Here is a 24,346-nt window from a genome sequence, read left to right on the forward strand (position 1 = left end):
TATTGGTTATTTGAGGATATGCTTATTGATTCAAGATACTATCCATCGAACAGTCCTGGCATTTCACTTAAATATAACAGGGAAGATCCCTAACAGCTATTGTTAGAAAAACAAATCTAGTCCTCAAGGTCTGTTCTGACCCTGGAAGGGGCCGCTGAGGTCATTTGAGAGGTGAGTGGTCAAAAGCATGGTGCCTGAAGGCAGACTTCGTGGGTTCAAATCGCAGCTCTGCCATTTACTATCTGTAAGACCTTAGATATATTACTGAACCTTTTTGTGCCTCAGCTTCCTCTTTTAAGCACACCTACCTCATAGGGCTATTGGGAGGGTTCAACAATTGAAGATTAGACATAGATGTAGGCGTAGATACTACAGAAAGATGGAGAGAGAGTGCTTGGAACAGGATTTGGCACTTAAGTGTTGGCTCCCACTCTACAGCAGTGATGACTGGAACGTCATCAGTCCAGATGCACCTCAGCTACCTAGATTACTCCAGGTAATCTACCTTTAGGAATCCTGTATTAAGGCCGGGCTCAGTGGCTCATGCCTGTAATCCCAGCATTTAGGGAGGCCAAGGTGGGCGGATCACCTGAGATCAGGAATTCGAGATCAGCCTGGCCAAGGTGGTGAAACCCCATCTCTACTAAAAAACAAAATACACAAATTAGCCTGACTTGGTGGCACAGGCCTGTAATCCCAGCTACTCGGGAGGCTGAGGCAGAGAATTGCTTAAACCGGGGAGGCGGAGGTTACAGTAAGCTGAGATCGTACTAGTGCACTCCAGCCTGGGTGACAGAGCAAGACTCCAACTCAAAAAAAGAATCTCATATTAAAATGTAGGTACTTGTGGGAGAGCTAGAACCTTAAGTTCAGCTAATACCTTCTTGGGGATTACTGTGAGAGCCAGATGTAACAGGACATGACCTAAGAGAGGATTCTGGGGATGGAGAAAACAGAAGTTGGTAGACAGGAACCCCCAAAATACTAGGTGGCTTAAATGACAGAAATTTACTTTCTCGAAATTCTGTAGGCCAGAAGTGCAAGATCAAGGTGCTGGCAGGACTGGTTTCTTCTGAAGCCTCTCACTTTCACTCGTAGATGGCCATCTTCCTCCACAGCGTTCACGTTGTCTTTCTCTGCGTGTCTGTGTCCAAATCTCCTCTTCTTAAAAGGACACTAGTCTGGCTGGGTGCAGTGGCTCACACCTGTTAATCCCAGCTCTTTGGGAGGCTGAGGAGGATGAATCACCTGAGGTCAGGAGTTTGAGACCAGCCTGACCAATATGATGAAACCCTGTCTCTACTAAAAATACAAAATTAGCCAGGCGTGGTGGTGCATGCCTGTGATCCCAGCTACTTGAGAGGCTGAGGCAAGAGAATCACTTGAACCTGGGAGGTGGAGGTTGTAGTGAGCAGACATTGCACCACTGCGCTCCAGCCTGGGCAGCAAGAGGGAAGCTGTATCTCAAAAAAAAAAAAAAGACACTAGTTTTATTGGATTAGGGTCCACCCATATGCCCTCAGTTTACCCTAATTACCTCTTTTGTTTGTTTGTTTTTTGAGACAGAGTCTCAAGCGATTCTCCTGCCTCTGCCTCACGAATAGCTGAGATTACAGGTGCCCGCCACCACGCCCGGCTGATTTTTGTATTTTTAGTGGAGATGGGGTTTCACCATATTTCTCAGGTTGGTCTCCAACTCCTGATCTCAGATGATCCACCTGCCTCAGCCTCCCAGAATGCTGGGATTACAGGTGTGAGCCACCACACCCAGTCCTTAATTACCTTTTTAAAGGTCTTATCTCCAAACAGTCACATTTTGGGATCCTGGGAGTTATGAACATAATTCTACCCATAACACTCAGGCACGCATTAGAATCCCCAGGACGTCCTTTGACCATGCCCTACATCAAAAGCATCAGAACTTCTGAGGGTGAGATACAGGGCTCTGAACTTCTTAAAACACTCCAGGGGCCTCCCATGTGTAGCCAGGGTTGGTCAGCCCTGGAGCAGCTGGCTTTCCACTCAGAGCACTCTTTGGTGGTCCTCTTTGGTGGTAGCTTGCTCCGCCATGCATCTTCATGAATTTCTCCATCACGATCCGGCCACACTGACCAGCAGAAGAACACTTGCTGACAAAGGGGCGAGGGAAAGATGGCCCACGTCGAGCATCTGTCTTCCCTCTCCTCCTGATTGATCACTTTATACAATAATAAAACTTTTAAAAGGTTGAACCTGAACTGAGGCTGTGACTGTGACACAATTAATCAAACTCTTGAAGACTCATGTTACATTATGTGCTTCAGGCATTGATCCACTTCACTAGAAGTTGGCCTGAAATACAGCCTAGACACAGGATATTGGATCCGTAAGGAATGGCCGGGATGCTGTCAATTGCTTTGTGTCTCTGTGTGATATGTGGTCCTATAGCAGACCAGACCACAAAGCAGGACAAATTCCAGTGCATCACAGAGGACATCATCCAGTCCCCAGCTGGCCCCAAATTGCTAGGAGTGCAAGTACAGATAAGAGAGAGCTCATTACGGTGTGTTCCTAAAAGCTGCTATCATAATACCTTCATCCCCCAGGCCCCTAGTCTCTTTCCCTCTTCTTGATTTGATGCCAGACAATACCAGGATCTCTGGCACCATAAAATTTTCCCGAGGGAGGCACAAGTTTGGGTCCTCTCTAAATCAAAGTTTTGTTTTGTTTTGTTTTGTTTCTTGAGATGGAGTCTCGCTCTGTCACCGAGGCTGGAGTACAGTGTTGCAATCTCAGCTCACTGCAACCTCCACCTCCCGGGTTCAAGTGATTCTCCTGCCTCAGCTTCCCAAGTAGTTGGGATTACAGGTGTGTGCCACCATGTCTGGCTAAGTTTTTTGTATTTTTGGTAGAGATGGGGTTTCACTGTGTTAGCCAGGTTGGTCTTGATCTCCTGACCTTGGGATTCACCCACCTCAGCCTCCCAAAGTGCTGGGATTATGGGCGTGAGCCACCGCAACCAGCCTAAATCAAAGTTTTAAAGGACTAAGTGCATCCCCCCGCTCTTTTTTTATTTTTTTGAGACAGAGTCTTGCTCTGTCACCCTGGCTAGAGTACAGTGATGCAGTCCTAGCTCACTGTAGCCTCATACTCCTGGGCTCAAGTGATCCTCCCACCTCAGCCTCCCAAGTAGCTGGGGCTACAGTTGTGGCCTACCACATGGGGCTCATTTTTAAAGTTTCTGTAGAGATGGAGTTTTACTATGCTGCCCAGGCTGGTCTTGAACTTCTGTCCTCAAGCAGTCCTCCTACCACGTTGGCCTCCTAAAGCACTGGGATTCCAGGTGTGAGCCACTGCTCTGAGCCCGCATCCCTCTTGTGTCACAGGGATGCATCAAGCCAGTGATAGCATCTAGCATCTCTGTGCAGTACTTTCTAGTTAACTGAGCAGTTACAATCCTCAAACATTTGAGCCTCACCTCAGCTCCATGAGGTAGATGAGCCAAGATTTCTGATCCCCATTTCCCAGAAAAGGAAACTTTCTGGGAAAGGGATGAGAGTTGCCAAGATCATAGAATGTGTGGTAGAACTAGAATACAGTACCTAGTTTTAGGACTCGGATCCTGTGGCTTTTGGTAACACCCTGCTGCAGGCAGCATTGGAGACCACAAAGGAAATCAGAGCTTCTACTGGCCCGAGGCAAAGCCAGGTAATGGGCAAAGCTCCTTTGATGCTTTGCTTTCTCCTCTGGACACCCCTCCCACCCTGTGATGCTCACTGCGTCAGCTCACACTTTGACCAGCATCTCTGGGTCCTGAAGTCTCTCTGTGTTCCCCTCTTAAAAATACCTTGTCGTAGCTGGCCCAGTAGGAAGAATCAAAGCGCAGCTTGACCTGGCTGCATGACCCTGGGCAAGTTACATTTTGCTTTTGAGTTTCCTCCTCTGTGAAATGGATTTTTTTACTAGAAACTACTTCCTTAGGGTTGAGTGAAAGCTTGTATGAGTTATGTACATAAAGCATTCTGGACCATGAATCGTGTTTATTAAGCACTTCGAAAGGGCAGTTGTTTTTTAAAATGATTTATACTTAGGCATTCATTATATATAACAGGCACAGTAGCTAAAACGCTGTACACTGACTTGTTCTCACGGTATTTTCATGTATTCTTCCACTGAATTCTCAGGTCCACACTAGAAAGCAAATCCTATTATTACTCCCACTTTACAGATAGAGAAACTGAGGCCACAGAGAAGTTAATGAGAGCCAGCAAGGAACAGAACCTGAATTGGAGCTGAGGGTGTCTAACTCTAAAACCAGCACCCCCAGCTAAGACACAAAGCTGCAGTTGTGGTGGGGTGGGTGACAAATGCCTAATAGTGCCCCTTGCCATCTGCATTTTTAAATAAGAATATCTGGGCCCAGCATGGCGGCTCATGCCTGTAATCCCAGCACTTTGGGAGGCCAAGGCAGGCAGATCACTTGAAGTGAGGTGATCAAGACCAGCCTGGCCGACATGACAAAACACTGTCTCTATTAATAATACAAAAATCAGCTGGACATGGTGGTGCACACCTGTAGTCCCAGCTACTCAGGAGGCTGAGGCAGGAGAATCACTTGAACCGTGGAGGCAGAGGTTTCAGTGAGCTGAGATGGTGTCACTGCACTCCAGCCTGTGCAACAGAGCGAGACTCTGTCTTAAAAAATAAATAAGTAAAAATATAAATAAATAATATCTTTGAATCAAATCAATAATTTAAGTGTACTCTACTGACATGGAGAGTTCTGAATCCGCAGTGTTCAAACATCAAGCGTTATAGCAGACAGCATAGACTAGATGCAGGAAACAGGGCTTTCCTGGTGCTGCTACCATTATGCTGTGAGTGTGCTCTTTTTTTAAATTGAGGAAAGGAAGGACAAGAAAATGATAATATTAATAGTTTTTGTAAAAAAAATGGACCAGGCTAGGGTAAGGATAACAGGATTTTTCATCTTCATTCTATATTTTTCTATATCTGAGTTTCCCAACCTGGCTCCACAAATGAGGTTTGCTTTATGCCAACAGGATTTATTACTATAAACCTATTGTTTGGGGCCAGTTGCAGTGGCTCACGCCTGTCATCCCAGCACTTTGAGAGGCAGAGGCAGGTGGATTACCTGAGGTCAGGAATTCGAGACCAGCCTGGCCAACATGATGAAACCCCATATCTACTAAAAATACAAAAAATTAGCCAGGTGTGGTGGTGTATACCTAGTAATCCTAGCTACTTAGGAGGCTGTGGCAGGAGAATCACTTGAACCCATACAGCAGAGATTGCAGTGAGCTGATATCGCACCACTGCATTCCTGCCTGGGCAATGGAGCGAGACGCCACCTAAAAAAAAAAAATGCTTGTTTTGTTCTTTGTTGTTTGCTTTTCTACATACTCCACACTTGAAAAGTTAATGAAATCTGTTTTAAAATGATAGTGTAAACCCAATTGCTAGCTCCACACCGATGTCACTCTCCTTGTCCTCGTGTTGCCTACCGTCTCAAGGCACATCTAGATATTGTAGACCCTCTCAGAGAAGAATGTGTGGTGCCAGGGATCCTGGGATCATCTGGAAAGACGGAAAGGATGAAAGAATTGGAACACACAGCAAGATGGGATGTAATTAAGTGCCCAGGAACGCCGAGCCATCTCTTGAAACTGTAGGAGTGCAGCTCTGTTTCCAAACATGGTATTTTCCCTGATGTGTTTTTTTTCCTTCACCAAAAATTTTCCACTTTAATTATGTGGGTTAGGTTAGGGGAGCTCACCTTCGGAACTTTACACGCGCAAACAGCTAATCCCTTCCATAAGACACATTTCTGGGAAAGCCCAGAAATAAATGTTTACAACCTGTGCTGGTATAACAGAACCCAGTGAAATTTGAAATGATTTAAGCGTTAGAGGTCCATGCCCTAAGAAACAATTTTGGGAGAGCATTCTGGAATTCTGCCCTTCATTGTCACAAAGAGTGGAATCACTGGCAGTGCTCTCAGGTTAGATGCTTTCCCTCTTTTCCTGATTTTGCCTTAAACACGAGGAGGATAGTTAATTAAAACCACATTTAAAATATTATGTTGACTACCTAAAGGAACAAAGTTTATTCAAATTGCTGAGCATTAAGTACAGAAACTTAAAATAGCCTGAGCACACTCTTCTTAGCCCATACCCAAAATATCAGTTGAAAGGAGCCTGAGCACAGACGTTGATGAGTGGGCACACACACGTCCACACACACACACACCACATGCACACACGCACATCTGCATGCACACACCCATACACACGTGCACACACTGTACACGTCAATACATTGATATATCAGTAAACTGAATGCATTTCTCAAGTAACCAGCATTTGACAAGCAGAGGGCAAAGATGATCTTCTAATTAAGGTACTTAGAAGGCTCTGACTCCTTAAAATTATGAAATGGTCTCATACAGGCTCAGAGGAGGTAGAGACTGACACTAGATATCACTTCAACTCTTTTTTCCTTTTTCTTTTTTCTTTTTTTTTTTTTTTTTTTGGTGACAGAGTCTGGCACCCAGGCTGGAGTGCAGTGGTGTGATCTCGGCTCTCTGCAACCTCCTCCTCCCAGGTTCAAGCAATTTTCATGCCTCAGCCTCCCGAGTAGCTGGGATTACAGGCACCGGCTACCATGCCTGGCTAATTTTTGTATTTTTAGGAGACATGGTATTTCACCATGTTGGCCAGGCAGGTCTTGAACTCCCAACCTGAAGTGATCCACCCGCCTCAGCCTCCCAAAGTGCTAGAATTACCTCCGCGCCTGGCCCACTTCAACTCTTTGAGGCTCAGTTTCTCCCCTGGTCATCTGGGGTCAGTGGTATCCCCTTTGGAAGTGTGGGGAAGGTTTAAGGAGAGACTTAGCACAAAGTAGATAGGCACTTGGTCAGTGAAATACCCCTTTCTCCCAGGGAATCTTTTTTGGGTTCTATTGATAAGAGATGGGCAGCTTGCTAGGTTTGTTATGAAGATATATATATATATGTGGCATGGTGTCTAGGACCTAGTAAGTAATGTTCTGGAAAAATGAAAAATAACAGCCCCACAAGGTTAGTGTTATCCTGTTATATAGATGAGAAACTCCTTGGAAAGGTATTTTCTGATGGTCCCTTCCAGTGCTAAAGAATTCCCTTGTTTGTATCGAAAATGATTGGGGAATTGATCTGGAGTTTTAGAAATAACCAGGATTTCGGGAACAAGTGGAGAAGGATATTTCAGACAGGATCAAACCCTACAGAGGCTTGTAGGAGAATAAGGAAATGGTAAAAGATAAAAAAATAATGCGACGTTTTTTTCCTTCTTCTCCCATATAGAGTGTTTAAGTATGAGTCAGTCAGTGAATTTATTCCTGGGCTTATACTAGGTGTTATTTATTAAGTCCCCAGGCTGAGAGCCAGCATAGGAAAATGGTTAAGAAAAAGTGCTCTGGAGTTGGTCTGCCTGGGTTTGAATTCCTGCCTGTCATTTATAAGGGGTGTGACCATGGGGAATTCTTTCAACCTCTCTGAGCACTAGGTTTCATGATTGTAAAATGAAAATAAGAATAGATTCTTCACATGGTTGCTTTGAGAATTACTCAAGTTAATGTATGCATCACTTTTGCCATGCCTGCACCTGTAAGCATTCAACACATGGTAATTTGTATTGTTGTTGCTGTTTTCATGTGCTTTATATAAAGAAAACAAGATTTGAATGGATTAAGAAATAGGCGAAATCACCCAAACACTAACAACTGGTAGAAACAGGATTCTAAAACCCAGCCCCCTTGTTTTAGTCAGAAAAGGTTCGGTTATGCTAGGTAACAAACAAGCCCAAAGATTAAGTGATGTGATACAATAGAAGTTTATTCCTGATTCACACAAAATCCGTTTCATTTTTGGAAAACTATCCATCCATTTGCTTAACATTCCAGACAGTTTCATTCTTATCCATATTAACACTAGTACCCAGGATCACAGTGGCAAGCAAAGAACAGGAAGGTTGTACACCAGTCAGTAAATGCTTCTATTCACATTTCATTGGCCACTTCTATTCACATTTCATTGGCCAAACAAGTTACGTGTTCACATCCAATTCAAGAAAAAGAATTACAATCATTCTGAATACATAAAAGTTCAGGAAAATAAGTCACCAGCCATTCTCTTAACTACACTCTATGGCACCGTTCTGCTGATCCCTGTGATAGGATCTGCCATTGCCCAACTTTCTCTGTTAGTTTCAACAGCCCTCACTGAAGTGCAGGAAAAAGCATTGGGGTTTTAAATGAACTAATTATTCAGCAACTGTTCCATAATGCCCAGCCTGCACCCTGTTCCTTTCTTGCCTGTCAGCAGTGCTCCGTGGTCAGTGGCGGTCCTCAAGTGCCTCAGTCAGCTTGGCTGAGTCCAAAACCTCCCATGTCTGTATCCAGGGGCGTCCCTCTTCCCGCATCCATCACCAGGGCCCAGTGATGGCGCCTGCGGATGCCCAGCTCTCGCTTGATGTCTCAGTTCCAGAACAGAGATGCTTCAGCTGCTACCTGGGAAGGCTCCGGCCCCAAAAATATTTAGTTAGCAGCCATTCAGTTAAGTGGAATTGACTTTTTATCGGCTTTCCTCTGTACGGCTGCCACCAGCAAAGGCTGTTTCCTTCTTCCTTCTTCTCTGCCTGTCAGTTTCCTCCACATTCCTATCGGCAGCCTTTAGCTCCGATCGATACTAACCGCTGTGTAACAGCTCACGCACGACTGCTCTGGTTTGCATCGATCAGACCCTTCTTCCAACAGGTAGTCAGCTATTTGAGGCAATGACTTGAGATAAACACCTACTTTTACTTCAGGCTAATTCATTTCAGGTGGATTTCAAGGAGGCTCTGCACCCCGTCTCTTAGACAAGCTGAAATCGGAGAGTCAAGATCCACGCATTGCATGCTTGAGATCCTAGGAGACCTTTCTTCCTCTCCCCCTTTTTTTTTCTTTCCCTTGTATTTTGTAAGTGCCACTTATAAACAAGATACCAGGACTTGGGACATTGAAAATGCCACTTGAGAAAATGTGTCGGCCATCCATCCCTCTTTCCTTTTAATGAGATGCGTCCGGGACTGCAGGAAACCAAGGCTGCTGCAGAGGCAGCATTGTCGCTGGGCAACCAAGCATCCTTCCAGCTGCCCCAGAACGAATCTCACAATGTCCTGCAACCCTGGTCCTCTCACCACCTCAGGGGGCAGTCCTTGAATCCACCCCCATCCTTGTTCCAGGCTCACAAGTGAAATTTACCAGGAGTGGATATTGCAAAATAGATTGCTATTTCACAACTGATTGTGGTGTGTGGGAATGGTATGACTTATTAACATTTGCACTGTAACCAAAGAACACACACAAGACTGGCTGATGTACACTTCTTTTCCAATGTGTATACTACGTGTGGCTGAATGGTTCATCTGATACTATCATTCACCTATCACCTGGCTCCCAAATCTCCCGTCTGTTACTCTTTCTTCAGCCCTCCCTTGGCACATCCAGTACTTCAGTCCCTGAGTCCTGTTGAGCTTCCCTGACAGCGCGATTCCATTGTCTCTTCCTTGTATCTAGGCTGCTGTCACTCTCATTCAAGCCCTCATCACCTAGTGCTTGGAACTCTGTAGTATCTTCTTGATGATTGCCTGGCTTCCAGTTGCTCTCTGCTTGGTTAGTTTTGCCCTGCATACAGATAAATTTCTGGTGCCCACTGTGATTGCCTTTCTCTTCTCTGAAGTCCTCAGTGGCTTCCCAGAGCCTCCCAGAATGGAGGATAAATTCCTTTACCCATCTTTCTGGTCCTTTCTCTCTTTATCTTTCCCCATTCTCTAGCACAAACCCCACACCGGTCCATCTGGATGACTCGCTGCCTCCTCTATGTGTATTTTTCAACACCATGCCTAAGAAACAAATGCCGTCTCCCACACCCTCTTTGAAACTGGTTCAAATCCTGGTTCGACTACTTACAACTGTGTGACCTTCACAAAGTTATGTAACTTCTCTCTGCCTCAATTTCTCATCTGTGAAGTGGGGTAATAATAGTACTGTATTAGGGTTCTGTAGAGGGACAGAACTAATGGAATATATAGATAAAGGGGAATTTATTAAGTGTTAACTCACATGATCACAAGATCCCACAATAGGCCATCTGCAGGCTGAGGAGCGAGGGGAGCCAGTCCGAGTTCCAAAACTGAAGAACTTGGAGTCTGATGTTCGAGGGCAGGAATCATCCAGCACAGGAGAAAGATGTAGGCTTGGAGGCTAGGCCATTCTCTCTTTTCACATTTTTCTGCCAGCTTATATTCTAGCCATGCTGACAGTTGATTAGATGGTGCCCACCCAGATTAAGGGTAGCTCTGCCTTTCCCAGCCCAAATGACTCAAGTGTTAATCTCCTTCTGCAACACTCTCACAGACACAGCCAGGATGGATACTTTGTATCTTTCAGTCCAATTGAGTTGACAGGATTAACCATCACAGTACCTACCCCATAAAGTGGATATGAGGATTCAACAAATTAATGTATGTACGGCATCCAGAATGGTACCTGCACATAGTAGGTGCCATGTCAATGTTTGCTCTATGATTTTGTTCATCTCTCCAAGCCACAACTCAAAGCAGACCTCATCCGTGAATATTCTGCAGGTCACCCTGGCAAAAATAAATAAATATATTCATTTCCTACAGCTCCCGGTTTCTTCTGCTACTATAATAATATTGCAGTAAACAGTGACTGGGTGCTAGTTACACGCCCAGTGCTTTCCTATGCATTACTGCTTTTAAATCCATGGACTGAATACCTTCCATTTGCCCCAGATTACTCTCCCACCTTCCCCACATTGCTTTTTGCCGCAAGAGGCTGATTTGAAGCCCAGTGGCTTCCGATGGGATTTGGCCCATAAGGATCACTGGCAGAAATGGTCAAGAGGAAGAAGTTAGATCAGAGTTTGTATTCTCCCAGCCCCTGTTCCAACCACATCACTGCAGAACAGACTCATTTCTCAACACAAGGTTATATGTCCTGTTAAGCGGCCCTCTTGACCCTCCCCAGCTTCTGGTTACCAGGCCCTGTCCATGCTTCACACCTGGGTGGTATCACAGTCCCAGGGCACTACACTCTCTTCTGTGTTTCCCTGAACCCTGAGCACTTCTCTGTAGACGCAGTAGTCCTATATAAGCTCTTCTCAAGTTATCCTAATACGGAGTGTCACCCTGGCTGACACAGTTCTCATTATAACCCTACAAAGCATGTACTGTCACTGTTACATTGTTACCAAAGGTGCCCAGGATTATATCCAAGTGGTGGGACTGCATCTGCCTGGCTCCAAAGCCCACACTCTGAACCTTTCTAGGGTATGGTCTGAATGTTGAAACCTAACCCTCAATGTGAAATGTGATGATATCAGGAGCTAGGTGGGAAGGGATTAGGTCATGGGGGTGGAGCTCTCAAGAATGAATGGAATTAGCGATCTTATAAAAGATACCCAAATAGCTAGCTTGCCCTTTCTACCACATGAAGACACAGCAAGGAGACACCATCTATGAACCAGAAAGCAGGCCCTCACCAGACACCAGATCTGCCGGCCCCAGTGCCTTGATCTTAGACTTCCGAGCCTCCAGAACTGGGATAAATATATTTCTGCTACTTAAAAGCAACCCATTTTATGGTATTTTGTTATGGCAGCTTGAACAGGCCAACACGCTCTATTATAATAGCTCTCCTGTACAAGGTTGTAAGGTGATTATTTCTACATGGATTTTCCCACCTGTGACTCAGACTGTATTGGTTGGTTGGTTGGTTGGTTTTGCCATCTGTCTTAGTCCATCTGTGCTGCTATAACAAAACACCACAGACTGGGTAACTTATAAACAATAGAAATATATTTCTCAGTTTTGGAGCCTGAGAAGTCCAAGATCAAGGTACTGGCAAATTTCATATCTCGTGAGGTCCCATTCCTCAGAAATGGCATCTTCTCACTGTGTCTTCTTAGTATAGAAGAAACAAGCAAGCTCCCCCAGGCCTCTTCTATAAGGGCATGAGTCCCATTCAGGAGGACTCTCCCCTCATAATCCAGTCACCTCCCAAAGGCCCTACCTCTGAATATCCCTAAATTGGGGATTAGGTTTCAACTTATTATTTCCAGGAGACATAAATGTTGAGACCATGGCAACATATTTTTAAATATCCAAAACTTAGAGGCTTAAAACCATAATCAATAATTAGCTCACCACCCTGGGGGCTGGCAGTTTGGGTTGGGCTTAGCTGGGAAGTTCTTCTGCTGAGTTCACCTGAACTTGTGAATGTGGCTATGGTCAGGTAAGGACTGGCTGAGGCCTGGTGGTACTGGATGGTGTTGCTTATGTTCCTGAAAGCTGGGAAGGATCCACAAGGGTGACCAGGCTATGTATCTCCAAGATCTGGTAATCAAGTCTAGACTTCTTCACATAATGGCTGGATTCCAAAATAGCAGAAGACGGTAAGCCCCCTGTGTAAGCGCTTGCCAAGTTTCTCCTTGCATTGGGTTTTCTGACGCCCCATGAGTATAACCCAGATTTGGGGGCCGGTGAAATGGACTCCACCTCTTGGTGGGAGGAGCTGCAAAATACTGCAGCCATTTTTTTTTAATCTACCACATGAGACACTTTTTTCCAGAAAGATCTATGCCTTGACAACTTCATATCCTGTATCCTCATAACCCAAGTCAGAAAAGCAATGTGGGGGCTGGCCCTGTGTTTTAGAGGGTGGGGAGTGTCCTCTTTATAGCTTGGTGAACATCTGACACTTCCTGCCTGTTACCACCAGACTGAAAATAATTCTGAAAGGGAAGTCTCTTAAAACGTAGCATGAGGGAGTGGAATTTTTTTTTAATTAGGCTTCAGCAGAATTTTTAAAAGAATCTTTTCTTTTCTTCAGTTGCCTCTCCCTTGTTATAAATTTTAACTCCACCCAGCGGCCAACCACAGCCAGCCTGGCCTCTCCTTCTCCCTCCTCCACACCACTGTTTGCTTGGCAGCAGTGCTCAGCTCCCAGGGCCATGGAAGGCCGAGGGAGAAGTGTTGCTTCCTGCTCTCCTCACTTCATGTTTTCTTTCCTCTGCTCCTTCTGGGGCTGACCCTTGACTGCTCACTCCTGCTCTGTACCCATTTGCTGCCCCGCTAGGAACAGGATGCTAGGAAGGGTTGGAAGGTTTGTCTGTAGGGAATCCCCCAGAACCACCCCCCCTCCATCTTGGGCATTGCACCCTATGGTGGCCTAGGGACACAGCCGGAAGACTTGACCTCCAGGAAGCCCCAAGACAGAAAACAAATCTTAAAAGTAGTTGTATGTGGCCGGGCATGGTAGCTCACACTTGTAATCCCAGCACTTTGAAAGACCAAGGCAGGTGGATCACTTGAGGTCAGGAGTTTGAGACCAGCCTCTGGCCAATATGACAAAACTCTGTCTCTACTAAAAAAAAAAATAATTAGCCGGGCATGGTGGCACATATCTGTAGTTCCAGCCACTCAGGAGACTGAAGCATGAGAATCCCTTGAACCCGGGAGGCAGAGGTTGCAGTGAGCCAAGACTGTGTCACTGCACTCCAGCCTGGGTAGACAGACTCCGTTCTAAAAAAAAAAAAAAAAAAAGTAGTTGTATGTGAAATTATATTTAAAGATACTTTTGAACTTGATGTGGCTATCCATTAATTAACTTTGCAAGTATGGATAGAATACCTACCATATGCCAGGCCCTGGAAATATAAAATATGGTTCCTGCCCCTGAGAAACTTACACTCTTAGTGGGGAGAGAGACACACCAAGAGAATATGAATTAATATTCATGAATAATATATTCATGAAGAGAACACAAGTAGTATGACTAGGAATTAGCAAAACTAATTGCGGTTTTCGTCTTCAAAAGTAATGGCAAGGCCAGGCATGGTGGCTCACACCTGTAATCCCAGCACTTTTGTAGGCCGCAGTGGGCAGATCACAAGGTCAGGAGTTCAAGACCAGTCTGGCCAACATAGTGAAACCCCATCTCTACTAAAAATACAAAAATTAGCCAGGCATGGTGGTACATGCCTGTAGTCCCAGCTACTCAGGAAGCTGAGGCGGGAGAATCACTTGAACCCAGTAGGCGGAGATTGTGGTGAGCTGAGATCACACCACTGCACTCCAGCCTGGGCAACAGAGTGAGACTCCATCTAAAAAAATAATAATAAAAGATAAAACTAAAAAATAGAAAAGTAATGGCGAAAACCCCAATTACTTTTACATCAAGCTAATAAGTCCTGTGTAAGAGGATATTATGAAAGACGTTAGAAGACCCCTGTGCCTAGCCTGAGTGATTGAGAAAAATATTCTCAAGGAGGTGCTGTCTGATATGGTCTAGCTCAAAGATGCCCAGTAGAAATATAGCACCAGCCATGTGTGTAACTTTAAATATTCCAGTAGTCCTATTTTAAAAAGTAAAAACAAACAGGTGAAAATAATCTTAATCATATATTTTGTGCAACCCAAGATATCCAAAATATTACCATTTCACTGTGCAATCAGTATAAAAATTATTAATGAGATATTATGCATTCTTTTTATTGTACGAAGTCTTTGAAAGCCAGTGCGTATTTTATACTTACAGTACATCTCAATTTGGATGCCAAATTTTCAACAGTTAAAGTAAAATGTAGTCCTGTCCAAGCAATAAAGCTGTGTTTAACGGAAACATATATTATATCGCTTCAACTTAAAATTTGTAATTTAAATTAATTGAAATGGAATAAAGTAGAAAATTCAGTTCCTCCCTGGCACAAGCCACATTTCAAGTGATCCACAGACATGGATGGCTAGCAACTGCCATGGTGGAGAGTGGAGGCCTAAATGGATAAATAGGTGTAAAACCAAGAAAGTAGAGAGGATAGAGTAGAAAATTTTTTAAAAAAACAATATGAACAAAGGCACAGAAGGGTATGGGGTTTGGCCAGGCACAGTGGCTCACACCCGTAATCCCAGAACTTTGAGAGGCCAAGGAGAGAGGATCACTTGAGCCCAGGAGAGTGAGACCCTCTCTCTACAAAAAAATAAAAATAAAAATATATCAGTGGAGCATAGTGGCCTGTGCCTATAGTCCCAGCTACTGAGGAGGCTGAAGGGGGATCATTTGAGCCTGGGAGTTTGAGGCTGAAATGAGCTAAGATTGCACCACCGCACTGCAGCCTGGGCGAGAGAGCAAGACCTTGTCTCTAACATCACTAACAACAACAATGACAAAAACCAATAGTATGGAATGTGGGACTCTAAGCAGCTTGATTCGAGAGGCAGGACTAGCAATGGGAAGTGATCCAAGGGTGGAGGGATAGATCAGAGATAGTCAGAAAGAGCCTTGAGTGTGCAAAAAGCAAAACAAAACGAAAAAACACACAAAAACTCCTGAACTGTGTATTTCACTTAGTATCGGGGAAATTGGGCACAGAAAACTCTCAGGAGTAGGCCCCTGGCTAGACCACTAAAACCCACTGTGAATGAATTCAGCCTCCTGGAGACCCAGGACAGAGACTCTCCAAGTCCACATCTGGGATAAGAAAGCTCAGCCTCAAGCAAAACAAAGCGTTTTTTGTTTGTTTGTAGTAAATAGCCTGGCAAACATAGCAAGGCCCTGTCTTTTAAAAAATGTAAAAATAAAAAAATATAAACCATTTAAGGTGTTGCATGCCTGTAGTCCCAGCTCTTCAGGAGGTTGAGGCCAGCCACTTGAATTCGGGAGTTCAAGTCTGCAGAAATATGATCACATTACTGCATTCCAGCCTGGGTGATACAGCAAGACCCCATGTTTAAAAGATGTAAAATAAAATACATGAAGTGTATATTTCCTACGATGTAACTATTAGCAATCAACTCAAACAGATCTCAGTAAGGAGGCCTTATTGGCTCACATGGGACATTGCCCAGGTAAAGCAAGCCACACAGCTGGTTGGTCCAAGTGCTCAGGAGCATAATGAGGAGCCCAGAGCCCTTCTTCCTCTCTACCCCATCATCCACAATATTGCCCTCATCCTAAGGCCTGCCCCCCTTAGAGTCACAGGGTGGCTGCCAGCTTAGTGCGGAGCCCCATGGTAAAAAGTTCTTCTGGGCTGGGTGCAGTGGCTCAATTCTGTAATCCCAGAACTTTGAGAGGCTGAGGCAGAAGTATCGCCTGAGCCCAGGAGTTTGAGACCACAGAATGGGGCCCCATCACTACAAAAATTGTTTTAAAAATTAGCTGGGCATTGTGGCATGCACCTGTGGTCCCAGCTACTCAGGAGGCTGAGGCAGGAGGATCACTCGAGCACAGAAGGTTGAAACTGCAGTGAGCCATGACCGCTCTGCTGCACTGCAGCCTGCATTGCAAAGTGAGACCCTGTCTCAAAAAAAATAAATTTACCTGATAGGACCATCCTAGGACACACTGCCCACCCTGAAAGGAGTGACTGTATTCCGAGAAATAAAAGGTGTTGCCTGGAGGCTGGGTGCAGTGGCTCACGCCTGTAATCCCAGCACTCTGGGAGGCCAAGATGGGTGGATCACGAGGTCAGAAGATGGAGACCATCCTGGCCAACATGGTGAAACCCCGTCTCTACTAAAAATACAAAAATTAGCCTGGTATGTTGGCAGGTGTCTGTAGTCCCAGCTCCTCAGGAGGCTGAGGCAGGAGACTTGCTTGAACCCAGGAGGTGGAAATTGCAGTGAGCTGAGATTGTGCCACTGCACTCCAGCCTGGTGTCATAGCAAGACTCCATCTCAAAAATAAAAAAAAAAAAAGATGCTGCCTGACTCAGGTTATTCAGGGCTCTCAGCTGGAAAAAGCAACAAAGTTCATGGGCTGCATGGGGGTGCAATTACCTGAAGGGAAATCTGGATACTGCTAAGGTGGACAATGGTTACATGGGTGCTGGGTAGCAACCAACAAATACCAACTACTGTGTACCCTTTGCCTTCTCAACATGTACTCATACCTATCTTCCACAGAAACAGTCTTACAGATGCCCAGACCCACATAAAAATGCATGCATGCCACTCAAATGCAAGAGCCCAGAGGCTTGCATAATTACTGCATCCTGTGAAATTCCTCTTCTTGAAATTCACAGGTAACTCCTAGTGGACCAGTGACCTGTGATTAAATAACTTGTCTACCCCTAATACACCCAATACAGTGAAGAAAGAATGGGAGATATACAATAAAATATTTGGGAAAATGGGAAATCGCACATATCATCTTAACACAAAAAATAGGCCAGGCATGGTCATACCTGTAATTTCAACCCCTTGGGAGGCAGGGGCAGGTGGATCACCTGAGGTCAAGAGTTCAAGACCAGCCTGGCCAACAAGGTGAAACCCTGTCTCTACTAAAAGTACAAAAATTAGCCACCAGGTGTGCATCTGTAATCCCAGCTACTCAGGAGGCTGAGACACAAGAATCACTTGAACCCAGAAGTCAGAGGTTGCACTGAGCTGAAATTGCGCCACTGGACTCCAGCCTGGGTAACAGAGTAAGACTTTGTCTCAACCACAACAACAACAAAAACTAAGAACAAAAAATAAGATATATGGCAATAGAAAGAATTCTTGTTATCCAATATGGACCACAGAGAGTCATCTATGTCCATCAGTCCTCCATGGGCAGCATCTCTGAGGAAGGCATTGGGAGCGCGTGTTCTCGAGGACTCCACTCCTTTAGCAGTTCACTACCTTTGGTGCAAGTTTGGGGCCGTCTTTGTTCGTTCAGGCTGCCATACAAACAACTCTAGACTGGCTGGCTTATAAACAACAGAAATGTATTTCTCATGGTTCTGGAGGCTGGGAAGTCCAAGATCAAGGCACCAGCAGATTTGGTTTCTGGTGAGGGTTCATTTCCTGGTTCAGAGACAGTCATCTTTTCTGTGTCCTCACATGGTGGAAGGGGCAAGGGAGCTCTCTCAGGCCTCTTTTATAAGGGCACTAATCCTATTTGTGAGGGTTCCACCCTCATAACCTAATGACCTCCCACAGACCCCACCTTCAAATGCCATCATGTTAGGGGTTAGGATTTTAACATGTGAATTTAGGTGGGGACACATTTGGCCTATAGCAGGGAGCTAGAGATTGATCTAAGTAAGTGTCATGGTGTAAACAATTGCAGATTATTGTCGCCATTTCTTGTCATTTCTTTAGCAATGCACACACCCCCAAAAAACGAATAAGCTTTTCATATTTTTGCCTCTAGACAACTCCATTGGGTTATAACCATAGCCAGAGGTTTTGTTTGATCATGTGTTTTAAACCTGGAAATTTCTACTTTCTGGCCCCAAATCTCTATGCTTCATCTATCTACTAGTTTTCAGGTTTTTTGACCATGACCCATAACAAGAAATGAATTTATTTCATGACCTATCATACAGTTTTGCATGGATGTCTTAGTATGTATTTATGTATAACTAAGTCATAAGTTTTACACAACAGTATTTATGTTACTACGTGTGCTACATGCTAATATTTTCTTTTTTTTTTTTTTGAGACGGAGTTTTGCTCTTGTTACCCAGGCTAGAGTGCAATGGTGTGATCTCGGCTCACCGCAACCTCCGCCTCCTGGGTTCAGGCAATTCTCCTGCCTCAGCCTCCTGAGTAGCTGGGATTACAGGCGTGCGCCACCATGCCCAGCTAATTTTTTGTATTTTTAGTAGAGACGTGGTTTCACCATGTTGACCAGGATGGTCTCAATCTCTTGACCTCATGATCCACCTGCCCCAGCCTCCCAAAGTGCTGGGATTATAGGCGTGAGCCACCGCGCCCGGCCTATTTTCTATTCTGTTGAAAAAAGGACAGAAAGAAGGGAGGAAGGAAGGGAGGGAAGAAGGAGGGAAAGAGGAGAGGAAAAAGGAAAGAAGGGAAAAGAAAAGAAAAAACAAGCCAGTAACAATCCACCACATGGATTTTACAATCCACTAACGTGTCACACCCAGAGTTGCAAGCACTACCTTTAGTTCAGGCCTAGTGTGTGGCCTCTTCCTTCATTTTAGTCTTTGCTTTGAAGGAAATAAAGACAATAGCCTTGGGTATGCAGTTCTTACTTCATTTCTTCGTGCCATCAGACTGTTCCCAGACACTTCACAAAGTGCTTGCATCCTCCTTGCTTAGTCAGACAATGTTCACCAGGACAAGCCAGGAGACCGCCTAGGAGGAGGCAGGCTTTTTCTGTGTTCTCCTTTCACCTTCTGAGAACCCTCCCTGTTCCTGCATGAATAACTTGGTTTGAGATAGAAAAAATGTGGCTTTTCCAGCCCTGCAGGCCCCAGGGTTAGGACTTTTGGTCATCTTGAATTACAGGCCATGGGTGGAAAGAACGTCTCTTAGCCAACCAGAGTCCTTTGACTTCTTGCTGGAAAACAGACCCCCTTCAGCCTGCTCCCAAAGTGCTTCACTGAAGGCTGCTCGAAGAAGCCAACCCACTCCAACATCCTGGATTTTTTTCCTACTAAACTAAGCTTTGATAGGTACATGGTCTGCATCCCCAGGTACAAAAAGTGACAGTTTCATCTTCAGCATAATGGAGGCCTCCAGTTTCCCAGCCTGGAATCTGGCACCCTCCCCAGCCACTCCTGACCTTGTCCACTTGCATTTCCACAATATAGGGAGTATTCGTTACATACTTCTGGTCCAAACTCTCATTCCTCCTCTTGAGAACTAGCCTCTCTTCTCCAGGCCTTCCTTATCCTAAGGGAAACGCCTATGAGTGAGTAACTGTCAGCAAATCCCCATTAATGAGGTAGTCAGAATTTTCAAGGGACACTCCCCTGCCACCCACCCACTCAACCCGGTTCTGGAGTATCTGGTGAGGGCTCACTTCCTGGTTCATAGACAGTCATCTTTTCTGTGTCCTCACATGGTGGAAGGGGCAAGGGAGCTTTCTTAGGCCTCTTTTATAAGGGCGCTAATCCTATTTGTGAGGGTTCCACCCTCATGACCTAATGACCTCCCAAAGGCCCCACCTTCAAATACCATCATATTAGGGGTTAGGATTTTAACATGTGACTTTAGGTAGGGACACATTCAGTCTATAGCAGGGGGCTAGAGATTGATCTAAAGTATGCCTCACGATGTAAACAGTTGCAAATGTAATCATATTAGGGGTTAGGATTTCCGCCAGGAGACTCAAGGTAGGAACAGTTTTCAAGACCCAAAGGGCATAAGCACTAAAGGCAGGATGAAGCAGTGAAAGCAGAGAGCAACCTTTCAGAACCAGGCAACCCTGCACTTGATTACTGGTTCATCACAAATGTCAATTGAACAGGTTATCTCACTAAGCTTCAGATTCCTCCTCTGTGAAATTGTCCATAGTAGTGCCTCCTAGAATTGTTAGGGCCAAATGAAAGATGTAAAGAAACTAGCCCTAAGCCTGCCCTTGAGGAGGTGCCCAAAAAAAGCTGCTGTCCGGTTCTAGAAGCAAGGAGGTGCTAGAAGGTGAAAGATTCTGAAGGAAGCCAAATATGGATACTGGATTCCAGGACCCCATAATTTCTTTTCGAGAAAGGGTCTCACTCTGTCACCCTGGCTGGAGTGCAGTGGCATGATCCTGGCTCACTGTAGCCTCCACCTCCTGGGTTCAAGCAAGCCTCCCAAATAGCTGGACTACAGGCAAGCACCACCACACCCAGCTAATTTTTTTTTTTTTTTTGTAGAGACAGGTTCCCATTATGTTGCCCAGGCTGGTCTCAAACTCTTAGACTCAAGTGAGCTTCTTGCCTCAGCCTCCCAAAGTACTGGGATTACAGGCATGAGCCACCACGTCTGGCCTGGACCTATAATCTTGGGGCAGCAGTAGACCTTAGATCCCTGGAGTCTCCCCCAAGGCACCGACTTAGGAGTGTCTGCTAAGTCTTGGAGATGAGGACAGCCAGGATCAGGGTCTGGTTTCTCCAGCAGTTGGTTCTGACCTTCAAGATGTTGGCTCCCCCAAGAAGTGATGGTGGACAACAAAGAAGGCTTAGAGAAGCTGAAGACAGCTGCTTCTATGACAGTACAAGCCCTTCTATATAGTGCTTGAGGAAGCACTACAGCAGGGCCTGGGGTCCCAGAGTAGAAACTGTGATCAGCTAGGCATGGTGGTATGCACCTGTAGTCCCTACTGCTTGGGAGGCTGAGGTGGGAGGATTTCTTGAGACCAGGAGTTTAAGACCAGCCTGAGCAACATAGTAAGACCCCATCTCTTTAAAAACAAACAGAAAGACCGGACATGGTCACACCTGTAATCCTAGCACTTTGGGAGGCCAAGGCAGGCAAATCACAAGGTCAGGAGTTCAAGACCAGACTGGCCAACATGGTGAAACCCTGTCTCTACTAAAAAACACAACAATTCTTTGGGAGGCTGAGGCGGTTAGATTACGAGGTCAAGAGTTCGAGACCATCCTGGTCAACTTGGTGAAACCCCGTCTCTACTAAAAATACAAAAAAATTAGCTGGGCACAGTGGCGTGTGCCTGTAATCCCAGCTACTTAGGAGGCTGAGGCAGGAGAATTGCCTGGACCCAAGAGGCGGAGGTTGCAGTGAGCCGAGATCGAGCCATTGCACTCCAGCCTGGGTAACAAGAGGGAAACTCCATCTCAAAAAAAAAGAAAAAATACAATAATTAGCTGGGCATGGTGGTTTGTGCCTGTAATCCCAGCTACTTGGGAGGCTGAGGTAGGAGAATTGCTTGAATCAGGACCTGGGAGGCGGAGGTTGCAGTGAGCCAAGATCGTGCCACTGCACTCCAGCCTGGATTACAGAGAGAGACTCCATCTCAAAAAAAAAAAAAAAAAAAAGTAAAAACAAACAAAAGTAAGGAAATAGCAGTAATCCTTTGCCTGTGAGTTGCCCTTGTGATCAAAGACAGGCTGGCCATTCGCGAGGTAGCAAAACTTACTCCCTTGCAGAAAATCACCAGTTTGCCCATTTTTAAAAAAAATTTTACTTTATGTTTTTTGAAACAGGGTCTCACTGTGTCACATAGGCTGGAGAGCAGTGGTGAGATCATGGCCCACTACAGCCTTGACCTCCTGGGTTCAAGAGATCCTCCCACCTCATCCTCCTGAGTAGCTTGGATTACAGGCATGTGCCACCATACCCAGATATTTTTTTAAATATTTTTTATAGAGATGGGGGTCTCACTATGTTGCCCAGGGTGGTCTTAAACTCCTGGCATCAAGAGATCCTCTCACCCTGGCCTTACATTACAGGTATGAACCTCCATGCCTGACAGTTTACCCAATTTCCAATAACAACCTAAGGGATGATTAATAAAGAATATTAAAAAGGTAACTTTAGTTAAGAAAATTCATGGCTGGGCACGGTGTCTCACGCCTGTAATACCAGCTCTTTGGAAGGCCGAGGCAGGTGGGTCACCTGAGGTCTGGAATTCGAGACCAGCTTGACCAACATGGTGAAACCCCATCTCTACTAAAATTACAAAAAGCCAGGCGTGGTGGCAGGCGCCAATAGTCCCAGCTAGTAGAAAGGATAAGACAGGAGAATTGCTTGAACCCAGGAGGCGGAGGTTTCGGTGAGCCACGATTGTGCCACTAAACTCCAGCCTAGGCGATGGAGTGAGACACCATCTCAAAAAAGAGAAGAAAAGAAAAGAAAATTCCACCTTATCTTCAACCATAGTGTGAGACCAATGCCAACTAGCCTCAGAAAATGAGTTATATATATGCAAAATCCACTCCCTTGAAAATTTCCAGACAGACATGGTAACTCCTGCCTGAATCCCAACACTATGGGAGCTGAGGTGGGAGAGTGACTCACTTGAGCTCAGGAGTTCAAGACCAGCCTGGGAAACAGAGTGAGACCCCATCTCTTAAAAAAAAAAAAAAGTTTCCAAAAAAGAGTCTGGGTCATGGGAAAAACTATTCGATTTGAACCTTCTGCCCTTGAAATAGAAATGGACACATCGTACCCCGTTAGTAGGAACCAAGACCTGCCATCCGTGTTTAATTCCACTTTCCCGTACTTGTTGCTGGCGTTCACCTCCGTGCCTCTTCCCAGGAGCTCATGTAGTGGATGTATGCACGGGATTCTTGCATACCTGTAATTACCCCCTCTGAAGCAAGGCCTTGGGGCACGCCTCATTCTCCGGCGACATATGGACATGGGTGTGGATAGACGTGGGCGTATTTATCGTGGCCTGTGATTTTTAATTTCTTGGAGGAGCCTCATGAAAGCTGGCAGGAGTTTTTGCACTTCCTCAGGCCTTTTGCTAATCCTCAACGACAACTTGTTCTTAATTTCCCTGGCCAGTTTATTGACCTCCGGGAAGTGGTGAAAGATCTTATATTGTTCCTTCCTGGGGGTATAAAATGCCTTCCTTCCCCGCTTCACTTCCCCTGGCAGCTTCTCCACCTCCTCGCCTCATTCCGTCTCCCCGTCTCTTTCTCCAGGCCTCTTGCCCTCCTCTCCTTCTTTCTGACCTTCTCTAACTCCTCTTCTGTCTTCTTCCTCTCGTTCTCTCTTTCCTTTTCGTCTTCTTTCTCTCCTTCCCTTGAGGTTTCTCCCAAAGACTAATCCGGCTGGTTTTCTGCTGCCCTTTCTAATCTGTTTTATTCTTTTGAATTTGTGCCCAGAGACTTTCATGAGAAGGACAAATTTTAAAAATCCCTAATATCACCGAGCGCGGTGACACACACCTGTAATCCAGCACTTTGGGAGGCCGAGGCAGGTGGATCACCTGAGGTGAGGAGTTCAAGACCAGCCTGACCAACATAGAGAAACCCCGTCTCTACTAAAATACAAAATTAGCCAGGCATGGTGGCACATGCCTGTAATCCCAGTTACTCAGGAGGCTGAGGCAGGAGAATCGCTTCAACCCGGGAGGCAGAGGTTGCAGTGAGCCAAGATCGTGCCATTGCACTTCAGCCTGGGCAACAAGAGCAAAACTCTGACCTCCCCACCCCCACCAAAAAAAAACAGGAAAATCCCTAACGTCTTAGGGAAAGACATTGTAGAGAATTCCTAATGTCTTAGCGATTTTCAAAGTTTGTCCTAAGAGCCAAGGTGCAGGGCTGCTGTGGGTGCTGGGTTCAAAGTGTACGGGTTGACTCAAGGACACGCCTGGCTCTGCTGGGGCTGCATGCCCACCCACCTACTCAGCCAGGCCCCAGGGGGAGCAGCTGGGACCCTTCTCCCTGGATGCACAGGAACGGGGGTGGAATCCGGGCTGCTTCTCTCCACCCTTCACTGACCTCCCCCTTTCTCAGTCTATCGGGGGGGAAAGCACTTGCCTTTTTTTTTTTTTTTTTTTTTTTTTTTTGAGGTGGAGTCTCACTGTCGCCCAGGCTGGAGTGCAATGGTGCGATCTC

General features: G+C 45.5%; 2 protein-coding genes across 38 annotated transcripts in view; both read left to right on the forward strand.

Annotated features, from left to right (window-relative positions):
- Positions 1 to 24,346, forward strand: part of ZFHX3 (zinc finger homeobox 3) — a 1,555,416-nt gene that overhangs the window by 1,181,643 nt on the left and 349,427 nt on the right. The gene's annotated exons all lie outside the window — the stretch shown is intronic.
- On the forward strand, positions 1,897 to 12,227 carry LOC103789482 (uncharacterized). The gene is given in 4 exon segments (XM_008986151.4): positions 1,897 to 1,930; positions 2,428 to 2,542; positions 4,229 to 4,335; positions 8,363 to 12,227. Coding segments are annotated over 4 exon segments (501 nt in total). The 3' UTR covers positions 8,608 to 12,227.

This window comes from Callithrix jacchus, chromosome 20 (genome assembly GCF_049354715.1).
Source record: "Callithrix jacchus isolate 240 chromosome 20, calJac240_pri, whole genome shotgun sequence".
NCBI lineage: Eukaryota > Metazoa > Chordata > Mammalia > Primates > Cebidae > Callithrix > Callithrix jacchus.